At 41.6% G+C, this 17758-nt stretch overlaps 1 protein-coding gene across 2 annotated transcripts in view; it reads left to right on the forward strand.

The window, feature by feature from the left end:
• Positions 1-1580: 1580 nt before the first annotated feature.
• The window catches only part of NTN4 (netrin 4), a 96861-nt gene continuing 80683 nt past the window's right edge, over positions 1581-17758 (forward strand). For both annotated transcript variants that reach the window (XM_090272671.1, XM_090272672.1), the window contains exons 1-2: positions 1581-2172; positions 4994-5523. In XM_090272671.1, the coding sequence (XP_090128797.1) occupies positions 2103-2172; positions 4994-5523 (600 nt within the window). In that variant the 5' untranslated portion in view covers positions 1581-2102. The remainder of the gene's footprint in view (positions 2173-4993; positions 5524-17758) is intronic.

The raw sequence follows: 17758 nt of genomic DNA on the forward strand, positions 1-17758 counted from the left end.
GAGCTGCTGCAGATAGTAAATGCATTCGAAACGTGCAATGAGAAATGGAGTCGTTTTGCCTCAATATGCTGCTGTATATTATTATACCAGAAGTTAATAATAAATGTGCATTTTCTCCCTTTTTTAAAATTAGCTTTGGCCATTAGGTTAATATCGTTCCTAAGAGCTTTCAGCCATTATAATCTCCTATCATTTATTTGGTAAAAGGAATCATCTGAAGAGGTGTTCCAGTGACTCCACTGGGACCATGTCTATAAGATATGAAGACAGCCCCAACATTGCCAATATTTGAAAACTCAAAGGTTTTATTTTCTCAAGTGTTATATGAATTGCTGTCCCACACTGTTTGCCACTTTCCAGTGTTGATCAGAAGAACAATTTTAATGTCTCCCAAGTGGATGATGCTGATCTCACCCCAGCTCCTCTTGGGAGGTTTAAACTTCTTATATCTCCCCAGCCGAGTAATTATAAATAATAGCTACATGTGCCCCAAAGCTCTGAATTGTCCTCGTTGGTAACACACAGAATTGAATAGTATCTGTAAAGTAGTTAATTTTCTGGAAAATATTCAAAGGCACAAAATGAACACTCCAATAAAATTATTTTCTACTTAACTTTGTCAATGCCCCTAGAAGTGTACATAGAACAATGTTTTCATAGAACTTGCAAATATCCTAGACTCAGGTGCTATTTAATCTCCTTCCATAAGCAGCAGCCTTTAGCAAGGCTTTCCACAGTCAGTTACTTGTGGCTGCTACTGAATTGTTCCCCATAACAATCCACAACATCATTGTTTCACGGCACCGTGCACTCCATAGAGTGAAGGTGCTTGGAAGGACCAACGACATGCTCTTCATCATGTCCCTGTCAATAGACGATGTTCTTAAACTGCCAGATAGAGAGTCCCGTGATCTTCTTCTTGAAGTACCTTGAGTTTGAATTAGGGAATACCCTTTCCGTCAAAAATGGATACACCTCGCAGGAAGTATTGATTGTTTAGCCGAGATGTTCTCCCCGCCACTTAGCAGTTAGTGCGCCCCGGATGCCCGTGACCCCGGATTGGGTTTTTTTTTGGGGGGGGGGGGATCTTCCAGCGGTCGTGAGAACCTCCCCCAAGAGTAGAGGTGGCGGGGGTGCAGAAAGAGAGGGAAGGCTTGTTTTCCCCGGGGATGTGGGAAGTAGGCGCTAGTCTGTTTCGCGGTTTTTTAAGCCCCTCGGCATGCCCTGACCTGATCAAGAGAGTCAACTGCTCTCTGGAATGTTCCGGGAGAAAGTGGGAGACTGCTTCCCATAGGAGGCCTGTGGGTGCAGGAGGGCACCAGGGGGGTCACGCAGGGAGATGCAGGGCAAGCGCCAGGAGGGACACGAGAGAAGCCGGGGGGCGAGGTGACGGGCGCGCGTGGGGGCCAAGGCGGGCGGGACGAGCTGGCAGCGCGGCACCGGGGGTGGCCGGTAGGGCGAAGGGATTCCTCCCGGGGCGGCGGTGGCGACCGGGCCGCGCGGGCTGCACCGCCCAGGCTGTCAAGCGAGCGCAGGGGCGGGGGGGCGGAGGGAGGGAGGGGTGGAGGTGCGAGGGGAGGAGGGCTGGCACCGGAGCGCCGCGGCGTCGGTGCAATAAAAATGCATCCCATGGAACTGCCCATGGAGAAGGACGGGACCGAGACGCAGCAGCCAGAGGAGGTGGTAAAAGCCGAGGAGGACGCCCAGGAGACGGCAGCGGCGGCGGCTGGGAAGTGAAAGGTCTCGCAAAGTTCAGCAGCAGCTGCTGCGAGCGCCGAGCCCCGGGCTAGCGGCGGAGGAGCCGCAGGACCGCTCAGCCGGGCCGCGGGGCCCGGCCGGCTATGGTCCCGGGGCCCCCGCCGCCCCCGAGGTGCCCGGACCCCTCCAGGCCAGTGCGCAGGGGTAACCCCGCCGCCCGGCGCGACCCCGGCCCGCGGCTCCCCGCCGCAGGCGACCACTGACTAAGCCTGGTGCCCCAGGAGGAGGAAGAAATAAAGAGCCCCGGTTCCTCCCGAGGACTGTTGGCGCTTCATCCCGCAGCCTAGAGGGCTCGGCTCCCTCCCGCGCCCGCCCGGCCCCGGTCCTCCCGGCTTCTCCCGAACATGGGCAGCTGCGCGCGGCGGCGGCGGCTGCTGCTGCTGCTGCTCTGGGGCTGCTCCGCGGTGGCCGCAGGTGGGTGGTGACGCTGCCGGCCCCCCACCCTTCTTCCCTCGCCCCTTCGGTTCCCCACATCAGGACTCGGGGGTGCAGGGGAGTGCGGTTTGGGAGCGCCGAGCTCAGCTCCCGAGGAGTAAATGAGTGGCCATGTTCCGCCTCTAGTCCCCGGTCTCCGCAGTTTAAAATATTGATACTGTTTATTAATTAATTATTTATTTATTTATTTTGCCATTGCGGTACGCGTGCCCTTGCGTAGCTCGATATCCTGGGGGCGCCCGGCCGGAGATACAGTGACCTTGGTTTCTTTCTCGGTCTGGGCTAGTAAAACACTGCCTTCCCACTCTGTGAGGGAACAAAGGACCAAGCTCGCCATCCCCCGGCACTTCATGGCCTGAGGAACGATAGGGAGGGGTGGCCGGGCAACCCGGGGCGCGCGTGGGTCCGGGCGGCTCTCTCGTTGGGAGCAAGCGCGGTGGTTCCCGACCTCCTGCTGGGTCCGAGAGAGCCAGGTAGGGACACCTGGGGTGGGCTGAGGGCTCCCTCACCGGGACAGTGGCTGGTGGGTCGTGAGAGCCGGGGCGGGGACGGTAGGTGGGGATCGCCCTGGGTTGCAAGAGGCTGGCCGGCCGCCCCTGGGGAATTGGTACCCGCGCCGCGGCTCCGCGGGAGGTCGGAGGCGGGTCTGCTCCCAGTCTCGGTAACTGGACGACCGGCAGAGGCGTCGTCAGATGCGCTCTCCCTCCCACTCCCACTCCCATCCCGGCTTTCTTGCGCTGCGCTTGGCCACCCGTTCCTAGCTCACCCTTTCTAAATTCGGGAGTATCTTCCGCTCCCGTCCTTCCCGCTTGAGGGTCGCCTGGTTTCCAATTAAACAGAAGTGCGGCTCAATGTGTGAAGAGGAAAGAAAGTGAGGGACTCTTTGGCCATCCGGTCTTTCCAGCTTACCTCGCTTGCTCCAAAAAGAGTAGGGACGGGCTACTGGGTAGAAAACATCACTTTCCCCCTCCCTTCGGTTTCTTCCCCGTTGTCCCCAGAGCCGCTGGCATGTAGTAAAAGCCAAGACCTAGAATCTGCATCCCAAACCAATCAGGCTCTTAGGAGCATCCTTGTTATACTTGGCTGATCACTTATTTAGGAATCTCCAAGTGTTTTGTCCACTTATTATATATCTGGCTCCAATTTTCCTGGACTTCTTTTAGTTTAGAGGCATTGAAAGTTATTCAGTGTTTCCTTCAAGGAGCATTAACGCTCTAATATTTTACTTTATTTCTTCCTACTTATGCACCCCTGCGTGGTCTTATGTATGCTCCCCTAAACGCAAAGTGAACTTTAATAAACCTTGCCCTCTTCAAACCGTGTTATGGCAAAAACATGCAAGCAATCAAGATGTTGTAAATAAATATCACAAGCCAAGTGTTTCAAGTCAAAAATACTTGTACGGGCAGTATATGATTTTCCCCGAAGTGCTTTACAGGTGAGTCATAGCACATTGTGTGTTTGGGTGATCCTGGCCACAAGCAACTGTTGCCCCAGCTAACCAGAAGAGGAGCTAATGGAGTCCAGGCATAACGCATACTTGAATGTGACAGTTACAGAATATGCCCAAGAAGTCCCTTTCTTTTGGCTGCAAAGGCCACGTGGGGCTGCTGATCCTCAGTGTGTGAAATGTCTCTGTTTTGCTCTAAGCTGTCATTTGGCTCTCCAGCAGTAGCGCTGTGATAACAGTTCAGAGGTGCTCCCTGTTAAGAAGCACAAACGTTCAATTAGCTGGAATTTGGGGGTTTGACTTCCTTTTCTTTCTTTCCCTGTCTGTTTTAACATTTAAAATACATGATTTTGCTTACGATATTCGTAATTAAAGCAAGAAACCCAAATTAAAGGATTATAATATGTAGTCAGGATGTTAATAAGTGGATAATGTTTATCATTTTCAGTCATTTTGAAACATTAAAGTCTGTTGGACCTTTGTTTTGGCTGGAAGCGTATGTTTCTTTAAGAAGGTGTTTTAGTTCACAGATAATGTTTAAAGGTGCTGTTGGTGGCAGCCAGTCTGTAAACATTCTCCTGTTAAGCAAACAGGTAACTACTATATAACCTGTCATAGGTAGAAGCACTCAGGAGGCAAAGAGCATGTCAAATAAGCTTTTCTGCCATTTGGCAGTTTAGAGGGGTCTTTCTTGGTTATATTTACTTAATATTAAAAAAGCTATTGTGCATCTAAGTGTCAATGGTCTCTAGCTTTGCCACCCAAATGAGATCTCATTGTATATTAATTAAATTTCTCATACTGCTTTTCCTAGGCAATTTATCTCTTCATATTTTTCCCTTAAAATATAATGAATTCTACATTTCCTCCTTAATGCATTCTCATAGTTATGCTAGCTAATGCTAAGGGCTCAAATTATACTTGAAAGACTAAGTTGAATGATCTCAAAAACATTATTGTCTTAGGTATTAGTTAAGTTGTGACACCAAAAACAAATAATTATATTTCAAAGATAGAGAATGTTTAGAAAGAAAAGTACTTGAAAAGGTTTAGACCCATTATCTTCACCCCAGTGTTTCCATTTTTCTTCCTTTTGCCCTTTACCTAAAGTGATTTTATTTTCTTTCATGTGAATTTTACATCTGAACATAAAATGCACATACACGCTTGCATACACAAATGCAGTGTGTAAATACAGAGTATTTATTCATGCTCAAATTTGGTAGCATTTCCTCTTTAGTGAAAGCCTCAGTTCTTTAGGGATAACTTGACTGTTGAAGATGAACTAGGTGGACAGAAGAGCTTTCCAGATGGGTTTGTCTTGAATAACATATGCTTTCCCTTCCCCAGGACTGAATGGAGTAGCTGGAATGAGTTCCCGCTGTGAAAAAGCCTGTAACCCTCAGATGGGAAATTTGGCTTTAGGGAGAAAACTCTGGTCAGACACCACCTGTGGTCAGAACGCCACTGAACTGTTCTGCTTCTATACTGAGAACACTGATCTGACCTGTCGGCAGCCCAAATGTGACAAATGCAATGCTGCGCAGCCTCACCTGGCTCACCTGCCAGCTGCTATGGCAGACTCGTCCTTCAGGTTTCCTCGCACGTGGTGGCAGTCTGCTGAGGATGTGCACAGAGAAAAGATCCAGTTAGACCTGGAAGCTGAATTCTACTTCACTCATCTAATTATTATGTTCAAGTCCCCCAGACCGGCAGCCATGGTGCTGGACCGGTCCCAGGACTTTGGGAAGACATGGAAGCCTTACAAGTACTTTGCAACTAACTGCTCAGCTACGTTTGGCCTGGAAGATGATGTTGTCAAGAAGGGAGCTCTTTGCACTTCTAGGTACTCCAGTCCTTTCCCGTGCACTGGAGGAGAGGTAAGGGCACACATTTAACTCTACACTGAAGTGAGGTAGAAAAATGTTACCAGCCCACATTTTTTTTAAAGCATGAAGGTGTACTTGTAGCAACATGAATGAAATTAGAATTTTTCATGAGCTTTATTTGTCATAAATTATTTCTCACCCTTAGACATGGATGTGTAGTCATTTTCAAGCAGGTTGCCCACTGGCTGGGTTTGCGTCAGAATTCTAAGTCTTTAACTTTTCTTTTCTTTATTTTTTTATTTTATCTTTTTTACTATCATCACTCTACCTTAGAGGTTTTAAAGGCTAATGATTCCATCAGTTAGCAGGACTACTTACTGTGCTTCTGAAGGAGCAAGAGTTACTGAGACAGCCTGTTCCAGGAGCCCATGCTGATATCTTCCTGAAACTGTTAACATAAATAGGAAGTAAATACAAATAAAGCCAAGGGAGAAAAAAAAAATCTGTTTGTCAGAAGGATACTTTGTATAACATTGGAATTTTATTGTTAAGATTACATGAGTACATAGCAAACAAATGAAGGTAGGTTTTTTTTTTTTAAGCTACAAAAGTTATTTTTGTACTCAAAGACACATTAACCAGGTTAGGGTCTTGGGTCTATCCTGGGCCCAAGGCCATGTCAATTTCATTCTGCAAAACAGCTTCCTTAGCTACTAGTCCATTTTCTGTATAGAAAGAGTTCTCTTTTTTTCATATATCCCTTCCCCTGAGGGGAAGCGCATCTTTTTAACTTATATGGATGTAACGAATGTACCTCCAGATATATAAAAACATTCAGAGAAGAGTGGGTGAAAGCACATTAAAATAATAAAATATCTTCATCATCTATCTTAAGAAATATTGATTCAAAAAACAGAGAAGAGAGAATATGATTTTTCTAATTCTGGTACATGTCATGAACACACAGATTAAATAAGTGGTTATCACCTAGGGGTGATTTTTGCCACTGTCCCCCCTCCCAGGGGACATTTGGCAATGTCTGGAGACATTTTTGCTAGGGGGAGTGACACTATTGGCACTAGCAGGTGGAAGCCAGGGATTCTGCTAAACCTACAGTGCACAAAACAGCACCCCTCCCATTCCCAACAAAGAATTATTAGCCCAAAATGTCAATAACATCAAGGTTAAGAAAGCCTAGACTAGCTGTTAGACTTCTAATGCATATAGTACAATGGCTACAGAGACTAAGATAAGCTGTCTTTAAGCTGCTATTTATACTACTACTCACAAACTTCCCAGATGATAGTATTTAGTAAACATTTATTGAACCCCTACTATGTGTCAGGCACTGTGCTCAGTCTACTAATTCTGGCTTTGGTTTTGGGGGAAGGAGTGCTTGCCAGGGGCCTGATGAAAGGTTGGTTTGGGAACCTCTTCCCCCCTCTACCAGACGCACATATGGACTTTGCTATATGATCCAGCTATTTCTTCTGTGTGCACTTTGAAGACCAGGAATAGTGCCTCTGGCACCAGAACCAAAGGATGTGGCACAAACAGCACAGTTTTTCATTTTTCTTCATGGTCCCTAAAGCTGGCTTAATATTGTAAACCCATGTGCACTCTGTCATGATGGGACATTTTTAAAGATACCAGGACAGGAAAGAGACAGATAAGTTAGACTCATTGTTTTCTTATGTGGAGAACACTTTGTGTTGCGAACAAATGAATGGCTTGAACTCTCAAATTGCTTTGGAATTGATCCACAGGCTGATATCAGCTCCCTACATCTCAGGCTGCTGGGCCATGTGTATCTATAAAGTAGCAAAAAATACAGTTTCAGTAACCAGATGGCAGGCACGCTTGCTTAGCAAACATCGCATTGAATGTATTACAATGGCCCAGCAATAACTTAGAGATGACTAAGGTACTGTTTTTTTTTTTATTTTTATTGTTGTTCTATTACAGTAGCCCCAATTTTTCCCCCATTGCTCTCCCCTGCCCCGGCCACCTCCCCCCTCTCCCACAGTCAATCCCCACCCTGTTGTCCATGTCCGTGGGTCATTTATACTAGTTCCTTGAATAGTCCGTTCTCCTTCTTTTCCCCCTTCTCCCCCTCCCCGCTTCCCTCTGGTCACTGTCAGTCTGTTCCTTGTTTCCATGCCTCTGGTTCTATTTTGCTCATTTGTTTGTTTTGTTCATTAGGTTCCTGTTATAGGTGAGATCATATGGTATTTGTCTTTTGCCGCCTGGCTTATTTCACTCAGCATAATACTTTCCAGTTCCATCCGTGCTGTCACGGAAGGTAATTTTTTCTTTCTTTCTCTCTGCTGTGTAGCATTCAATTGTGTAAATGTACCACAGTCTTTTGATCCACTCATCTACTGATGGGCACTTAGACTATTTCCAGCATTTGGCTATTGTAAGTAACACTGCTATGAACATAGGGGTGCATAGGTTCTTTTGAATTGGTGTTTCAGGATTCTTCAGGTATAATCCCAGCAGTGGAATCACTGGATCAAAAGGCAGTTCCATTTTTAGTTTTTTGAGGAAATTCCATACTGTTTCCACAGTGGCTGCACCAGTCTGCATTCCCACCAGCAGTGCACTAGGGTTCCCATTTCTCCACATCCTCCTCAGCACTTGTTATTTGTTGATTTGTTGATGATGGCCATTCTGACAGGTGTGAGGTGGTATCTCATTATGGTTTTAATTTGCGTCTCTCTGATGGCTAGTGTTGTTGAGCATCCTTTCATATGCCTATGGGCCCTCTGTATGTCCTCCTTGGAGAAGTGCCTGTTCAGGTCCTTTGCCCATTTTTTAATTGGATTGTTTGTCTTCTTGGTGTTGAGTCATATGAGTTCTTTATATATTTTGGAGATCAACCCCTTGTCCAAGGTATCATTGCAAATATGTTTCCTTATATGGTTGGTTCCCTTTTCATTTTGCTTATATTTTCTTTGGCCGAGCAGAAACTTTTTCATTTGATTTAGTCTCGTTTATTTATTCTTTCCTTTATTTCCCTTGCCTTAAGAGATATATTGGTGAAAATTTTGCTATGTGGGATATCTGAAGTTTTACTGCCTATGTTTCCCTCTAGGACTTTTATGGTGCCACAGCTTACATTTAAGTCTTTGATCCATCTTGAGTTTATTCTGGTGTGTAGTGTAAGCTGGTGGGAGATGACTAAGGTAATCTTTAGTTAACCTATTGTGGAAGCAAAAATTTTGTCTTTTTAAAAGCCAAACTACTTATTGTCATCAATGCTAACATCAGATTTCAAGCAGATAGAGACTAAAGTCTGTTCTTATTTCAATGGACAGTCACCTTTTCTATCCAGTTAAAAAATTTTTTTAATTGTAGTTGTTATTTCAACAGACACAAGTCAATAGCAAGACAAACATGAATTGCCACCTAGTTCCCTCTAGAGCAGTATTTGAAAGTGTACATTAAACCATCATGGCATTTCTTCCCCTTAGAGGTCAGGTTTGGGATGAATCTTTCCTTCCTGAGTCAGAATAGAAGGAAGTCTTCCTCAAAGATAAAAATCAGAGCAGCCTTCCCGGAAAGGATTATTACCTACTTCTCCTGTATTGTTTTGGAATATCAATTAGTTCTGAGCTATGAGTCAATTTTATAGACCTATATCTTCCTCCATTCTCTATAAGACTTTTGAGGACTTCTCTAGCTATTATCCTACTACTCAGGCTAAGATAAATATATCCCAGACTTAATTTGTTTCCATTGTTTATTCCAAAATACTTCTTTGGGCTTTTAAGGCTTTAGAGAGCCTGTAGCTTCATGTCTAAGAAATCAGATATTTACATTTACAAAATTAAAGGCACTAGTCATTCAAAAGGCTAGCTAGCTTAGTTGGTTAGAGCTTTGTCCCAATACGCCAAGGTTGAGGGTTCGATCCCAGTCAGGGTACGTACATGAATCAACCAATGAATGCATAAATAAATGAAACAATAAATCTTTCTCTCTCACTCCCACCCTTCCTCTCTGTCTCTAAAAAAATCAGTTAAGAAATGTAGGCCTAAATATTCACCCAGAAGAATACTTTTAAAATCAAAGTTAAGTCTGCTATATAGAAACTTCCTAAACTGACCAGCAGTTTCAAAGAATGGGGTAGGGTTATCCTAAAATATGTCTACTTTATAGGAGCAGATTGAGACTCAGAGGTAAAAGTGATTTTACCAAAGATATAGTTAGTTAGTTATATCACAGAGGCAGGACTAAATCACAAGTTTTCTGCCTTAAGTCTACTCTCTGTTCCATAAAAGTATGTTCTCTCTTTATTACTGACCCCCCAAGAACTGCTAGCGGTGAGATTATAGGCACATCTCTCTCCTTCCTCACTCTTGTTTGCTCTTTATTTGGATGTGACATGAAGGTAAGAGGAATTTGCCACACAGCATTCCTCAGAGCAGGAATGTCCTCTGAGATAGCTACGGTGTTCTGGGAATAAAGGTTCTATGGCCAAGCTGGGTTGGGGAATACTGACTGGGTTTAACAAAATTAACTATTTATAAATACATAAATATTTGCATTATTTACCATGTATCCCCAAGAGGGAAATACAGGATGTTACACTCACAAACTCATTTGTCCTTGGAACCCTCCTTCTGTAGAACTCCATTTCCTATCTCTCGGAACTCCAGAGTTCCCTAGAACACAGCTTGAGAAATACTGGGGTGGAGGCACGAAGAGTTTCCAAAAACTCTGGTAAAAGGCACAGCCCGGGGAGATGCTGTTCCAAGGGTATAAAATTTCAGTTATGTACGGTGAAGAAGTTCTGGAGATCTATCAAACAGTAAATGTGACTATCGTCAACAAGATTCTATTGTAAACTTGAAATTTGCTAAGAGGGTAGTTCTTCATGTTCTCACTACACACACAGGCAAAAGTGGTAACCACTGGAGGTGATGGATATGTTAATGAGCTTGAAAGTGGTGATTATTTCACAATGTATATATACACCAATGTTCAAATTGTACACCTTGAGTAAATATAATTCTTAATTTTCAAATATACCTCAACAATTTTTTAAAAAGACATGGACAACTGGGTTCTTGGTAGGGTCAGACATCAAGGCCCTGTGTCATCTCACAGGGCCTTAGTCTCCTCTTTGGTTGTAGCAATAGACAGTAAGCACCTTGATGCTAAAGATGGTAAGTTAATTAGGCTTTTTCACAATGCAAAGAAGCACATAAGGTCACCTCTGGGTACAAAAACACAGAAGGAAGTGGGTAGGTGCAGCAAGCCATACTGTCAGTCCTCCTGGAACTAAATTTTGATTAGCACTGTTCAGGAAGCAACGTCGCTCCAGTGACTCCAATACAGCAGTCCAACGATGCAGTTACCCTCTCCTCAGAAGTTAGCATCACTTGCTCCCTGCTTTACCAACTCATTATTAAAAGAACTCTATTCAGATTTGTATAGCAACCAACCAAATTGTAGATTTTTTTCTACAGGACATTATGTATGTAGAATGTTCGAATAGAGGCAGCAGCACAGAGAAGCACTAGGCAAAGACTGTTAAAGAGGGAAAGGACTGCATCAGTCTTATTTGACTCTGTATTCCAGCATTCAGCACATTGCTTGGACCACAGTAGGCATTCAGTAAACCTATAACTGAATGAATGAACAGAGGAATGACATGACAAACAGGGGTAGGGAAGGAGACTACCCTTCAGTGAGACAGATAAAGGAAGGTAGGGTAGAAGATAAGATTCAGAAACTCTGATTTATGTGGAGAAGCTGAGTTGGTAATAATATGGGATAAGCTGTGCTTGGGGAAAGGTGATTAATGAAAGATCTTTAAAAAATGTTTAATTATCTATTTATTCACTAAATAATTTTTGAGTTACTATGTGTCTGATCCCATTCCAGATGCTGGGGATATAGCAGTGAACCAAAGAGATAAAAATGCCTGTCTCCTTGAAGTTTAGGTTCTAGTGGAGGGAAGGGGAAAATGGAGAACAAATAATTAAGTAAAATATACAGTATGTCATAGTGTGATGGTCAGTAAGAACTAAGGAGAAAATAAAACGGAGTAGCAGATGGGGAGTACTGGCAGGGAAGGGCTTGCTGTCTTTAAAACAGAGGGAAAGATCTGTATTTGATGGAATAGACCACGACAAGAACTCTGAATTCCTGGCAAGTTTTCAGGAAAGAACAAAATCGGTAATCAAGGGTTGCATTTCTTTCCATCTGGAGATATGGGAAAATGAAGTTGTGTGTTAAAATGACAAACATTGTGTAAAAATCCCTCTGGCTAGTGTTTCGTAGCATGAGAGCTTTGGAAAAGGAACCTAAATGTCATCAATGGAAAAGAACATGACTGATGAGTAATCTGAAACCTAAAGAAAGTTAAGTGACTTGTCTACAATTACTCAGCTGAAATCTGTATTTCCTGACGTCAAGCCCAGTGCTGTTTGCACTGGGTTAAAGTTCCTTTGTGCCATGCCAGGTAGTGTGAAAGATACAAAAACTGTACACATTCCTTTCCTTCCTAGTCCTTATGATGTACTGGGTAAGAGATTAAACGTGATAATTTATGGACTGATTTATTAGATAACATGTGATCGTACATGTTTAATTTCCCCCAATGTGTTGTACAGGTAATATGCTTTTAAGACTCGAGTATTTGTTTGTCTCTTTAGGCTATTGGAAGGATTATGTTTCAATACCTTGGGATAAAGTCAGTATAGTATAGCACAAGTATGCAGAAAATGATAAATTACTTAATCAGGTTTTTACAGGTATTTACATTTATAATGTGCTAAGCAATATTTAGGATTTTTAAACTTAAAAGATAAAGCGAAGCAACACAGGAGTGGGACTGTTTTCTAAGCACTGTTCTTTGGTTAGCTACTCATTTCTTCATGCATTAAAATCTGTTCATGCCTATTTCTGCTGCAGCAGCGGGCATGAGTCACAACGGCGGCTATGAAATCACTTGAAGTCTTCTCATGTACCATGCACTGCATCCCTTATTCTCACAAGAATGCTGTTAGTTGGGTAGCAGTATCAGACCCATTTTACAGACAAAGACACTGAGATTCAGTGGGTCTGTGGAACTCCATCAGAATCAAATAAATAATAGCTAACCTGTGTCAAAGCTGGAATTGTTAGCTTGCCTTGAAATTATGTTTATGATTAAGCTTTATTATAACTCCAAAATGTCACCAAAAATGCCAAATTCCAAACTAAAACTAAATTTTGCTGTAGCAATTATTAAGTATTATCTGCAGCTTACTATTTAACCGATAATTTGTAAATGGTTGCATGAACTTTGCATTAAAAAAGTGGATAGGTTTTTTTTCACATTGATAGAAAAATTATCTATAACAAGCAAAGATTGTTCGTAGTTCATATTGCCCAAGATAATTTAAAATGAGCTAAATATGAATGAGTATCACAGTTCTTGAATACCATTTAGCATACTTTTAATTGACTGGTTTGCTTTAGGGGTTGGGGTGTACTTTTTATCTAGCTAGTAAATGCTTTAAGCAATTTTTCTAAGTTAGTCATCCCATGTATTAATGTATTGCTTTGAAGCATAGTCTCTGCTACAATTTTGTTGAACTTTCTTGAAAATAAAATATTGTATATATTTATTGAGAGTACTTCCATTATCCATACCCTGGGATTATAACATTCTTATAGGAGTGTGGCATTTTTTAAAAATGCCTTTAGTTTAAAGAAAACCCACAAGATGGTTCTCAATTAAAATTATTTGAACAAGTGACATAAAAATTAGAATAAACCCAGAAATAAAATCAATAAACTATGATTTATTAATTTCAAAGGAGGATTTTTCCTCCCCTAAATACCTTCTTTATAGTTTTTTAAAAAATCTGTTTAGCATCTATTTGTTTTGCATTTTGTTTGATTCGATGGTTTAACTTTGCCAATATTTGGTTAAAATATTCTGGAAACTTTGAGACAGCAGATTGTAAATACTGAGTTAGTAATGAATGATTTACATTGAAAAGTTAAGGCTGGACAATGAAGAACAGATGGGGAGCAGGCACCTGGAGGTCAGGCACACCTAAGCATACATGATAGCTTTCTACCAAGCAATCGAGAACCTGATAACTAAGAATGGGGGTACTAGAAGTTTGGGGGCTCTGGGAGATGAGAAAAATGAACCATGCCAGAGAATATGGAAGTTATTGCTTCTGATCAATATTCAGAAGTGTCTGAGAAGTTGGTGAATACAATCTCTCCCTCGTCTGCATGTCCATGCATTTTGTGTCAGTCACCTGTAACTATAATATCATGTCCCCAGCCTTTCTGCCCCTGTCCTGTTTGCTTCTTGAGGGACTTCGTCCCTCCCATCCTTGTGTGTGCTTTGTGGCTCTCAGCCCCCGAGCCTCTGCACTGAGCACACACCCCTACGATGAATGAACAGCCAAAATACATTTGTTGGACGGAATTTTATGAAAATAACTATAACTGTTTATTAACTGCATTGAATGTTGCCCATCTACTATGTATCGATCCTTTCAAAGTAGTCATGATTCAATCATTCTTTCCACAAATATTTATAAAGTGTCTCCTATGTGCCAGCCACTATTTCAGGAGTTGGGGATACAGAGAAAAAGTTAAAAATTCCTGCCATTGAGCTTACATTCTAAATGTAAGGTGCTAAACAAGGTAAAATAGATAGTGTAAGTAAAAAAAAAAAAAAAATAGACCAGGGAAGGAGGCTAGGAAGTAGGGAGGCTTTTTGTTTTTGTTTTTAAATGTTTAGAACAGACCTCTCAGGGAAAACTTCACTAAGGCTTCTGAATAAGGACCTGAAAGAAAGAGAAATGAGCAGTGAGCATATCTGGAGAAAGAAAGGCCCCACGGACGCCTGCCTGGTGCAGTCGGGATAGTGAGGAAGCTATTGCAAAGGCTGAAAGGTTGAGGTACAGTATAGCAGGTTAGGTCAGGGGTCAGATCATGGGGAGGTTTGGGAGAAAAGATGGGGCCTTATAAGTAGGTGCCTGGTATGGCCTAAATTTATACATACATCAGTTAAAGCCTATTAATTATTTTTATCATCCCCTTTCATTTTTAAGTGGGTCCCAGTTTGGACCATAAGTTATTACAAGTTATTATTATAAGGTCATTGCTTTTACTCTGAATGATATTGGAAGCCATCTGAAGTTTTAAGCAGAGGGGTGATGTGATAAATTTATTTTGAATAGGATCACTCTGGTTTGTGTGTTAAGATAAGACCAAAGTGGGAAGAAGGGAGACTAGCTAACATGCTAATGAAATAATTCAGGCTAGATTTCATGGTGCGTAGACAGAGGGTAGCAGTGGAAACAGCGAAAAGTGGTTGTGTTCTGGATCTATCTGATGGAGAGGGCCAATAGCATTTGTTGAAAGGTTGGACGTAGAGTGTGAGAGAGAGAGTAGTAAGGATGTGGTTAGCCTGAAAGAGTAGAAGAGCCATTTACTGAGATAGAGAAGACTCTTGGGGGAGCAGAGTTGGAGAGCAATGCCAGGAGCTCATGTCTGGACACATTAAGTATGAGTTGCCTGTGAACTATCCAAGTGGAGACACTCAGCAGGTAGTTGGATCAGTGAGTTTAGAGTTCAGAGGAGAGGTCTGGACTAAATATATATATTTGGGAGTCATCAGTTTGGAGATGATATTAAAAGCTGTGAAACTGGATGAGATCATCAAGGACTGGGTGTGGATAGGAAAGTGGAAGGTCCAAGCCCTGAACCCTTGGTCGAGGGCTTGTACAAAAAACTGCCATTACAAAAAAGACTCGTGAAATTTCCTAGGCTTATACACAACCCAGTCTCACCAATCAATATAGGTCCAACAGCTGTTCAAGCAACAACATGAATCAAATAACATTGACTTACCACAGTCAGAACAGTGTTTGCTTCTTGAGTGGCTTTGAATTCTAAAATGACAAGTGAGAGAGAATGCAAGAGAGCTGCAACCTGAGGTTTTCAAAAGATGAACCAAAACAAATAGGGGAAAGGGAACACACTGGTTGGATAACAAATGACAATGGAAAAGAGAGAAGAGACAGTAGAGAAGGAGAAAGATATCTTTGAAAACACCATGCTGAAAGAGAAGTGCTGAGTTTAGGGGCCTTCAGGTTTTAAGGGCCTCGTATTCATTTTCTCTTGACCCATCCAACTTTTCATGCTTTTTAGACTCAGAATTCCAGCCATAGGAGCAATTTCTCTTTGGAATTCCCTTGGGTCATCACAGTATTGGAAATGAAATTAAAATATAGCATTGTACATGTTTTTTTCCTGCTTAGTATGTTGTAAAATTTGATTTGTGGAATGTGAGGTAGAGTATCATACTGCTTTAATTAATGATTGCTGTATTAAAGTTTAATTGTTCCATTAAGAGGGAAAAGAGAAAACCAACATTTAGAGGTCACAATAGAATATGCAGTTACTGTGCTGAGCATTTTGTACACATCTCACTTTATCTCTACAAAACACACTTTTCCTGGAAAGTTTGTCTTGTTAACGAATGAAACAAAACAAAACAAAACAAAACAAAACCCCAGCCTCTTTCTATGTCATATTTCTCTCCTTTTCCTAAGCTTCTTTCAACTGACAGAGGAGCAGAAGTCTCTAGGTTTCAGCTATGTTTGCTGATGCCACTGTGTACTTCATAACCACAGTCCCTAAAACAAACAAAAATATGAAAAATATTCAGATGTTTTCTGCATGACACCATGCTTATTTGAGCTAAGACTATCTTTCAGCTGCTACTGAAAAAGACTTTATTTTAAAGTCAAAGAGGGAAATTGTTACCACTTTTTTATGCTTCTGCGGTGTTTCTAGCTAAGCTTCTTTCCACAGTGCTCTGTGGGGTGTAAGGGTGGTGGTTTTGTGATTTTGGACAACAACTGCCTCGTGACATTGCCTCTGGACAAACTTGTGCAATTATTGGTTCACTTAGATAAACTATCAAGCTTGTTACTATCTCTCCCTAAGTAAGAACTATTCTTTCAAGTAAGTCAAATCCAATTTACCCACATTTCTAGATTTGGGAGGAAAAATTAGCTTTGAAGAAAGAGGTTTCAATATTACTTTCTTGGATAAAACAAACAAAAAACTTTAAAAAAATGTTACCTGAACTTCATTGTAGGATAATCCTTCCTTTAAGGAGTTCAGTCTGATTGAAATATTTAAATTGTTATCTCTTAAAGGATGAATAATAATTAAAAAGTAGGAAAGGGAATTCCATGAAAAAGTGCACATATATAAGGAAAGTAAATCCTGTCATCTGTAAGTAATGACAGTTTTACTTCCTCCTTTCCAATTTGGATGTTTTTTATTTCTTTTTCTTGTCTGATCACTGTGGCTAGAACTTCCAATACTATATTGAATAAAAGTGGTGAAGGCAGACACACTTGTTTTGTTCCTGATCTTATGGGGAAAGCTTTTAGTTTTTGCCCATTGAGTATAATGTTGGCTATAGGTTTTTTGTATATGGTCTTTATTATGTTGAGATACTCTCCCTCTATTCCCACTTTGCTGAGAATTTTTATCATAAATGGGTGTTGTACTTTATCAAATGCTTTTTCAGCATTGATTGATATGATCATGTGATTGTTGTCTTTCATTTTGTTTATGTGGTGTATTATGTTTATTGATTTGCAAATATTATACCATTCTTGCATCTCTGGGATGAATCCCACTTGATCATGATGTATGACCTTTTCAATGTATTTTTGGATCCAGTTTGCCAATTTCATTGAGGATTTTAGCATCTATGTTCACCAGCAATATTGGCCTATAGTCTTTTTTCTTTGTTGTGTCTTTACATGGCTTTGGAATTAGGATAATACTAACCTCATAGAAGGAGTTTAGGAATCTTTCTCTCTTCTTGAATTTTCTGGAATAGTTTGAGAAAGATAGGTGTTAGCTTCTCCCTAAATGTTTGGTAGAATTCACCTGTGAAGCCATTCAGTCCAAAGCTTTTGTGTACTGGGAGTTTTTTGATTATTGCATTTGAAAAGAACGTATATTTTGCTTCTTTGGGGTGAAAGGTTTTGTATATGTCAATTAAGTCCATTTGTTCTAGAGTGTATTCAATGCCATAATATCCTTGCTGATTCTTTGCTTGGAAGATCTATCCATTGTTGACAACGGGGTGTTAAAATTGCCTACTATGAGTGTGTTGCTGTCGATATCTTTCTTGAAGTCCTCTAAGATTTTCCTTATATATTTGGGTGCTTCCATGATGGGTGCATATATGTTTACAAAGGTTATATCTTCCTGATGGATTATTCCCTTAAGT

This window comes from Furipterus horrens, unplaced genomic scaffold (assembly GCF_987537825.1).
Source record: "Furipterus horrens unplaced genomic scaffold, mFurHor1.1.pri manual_scaffold_4, whole genome shotgun sequence".
In the NCBI taxonomy this organism is placed as follows: domain Eukaryota; kingdom Metazoa; phylum Chordata; class Mammalia; order Chiroptera; family Furipteridae; genus Furipterus; species Furipterus horrens.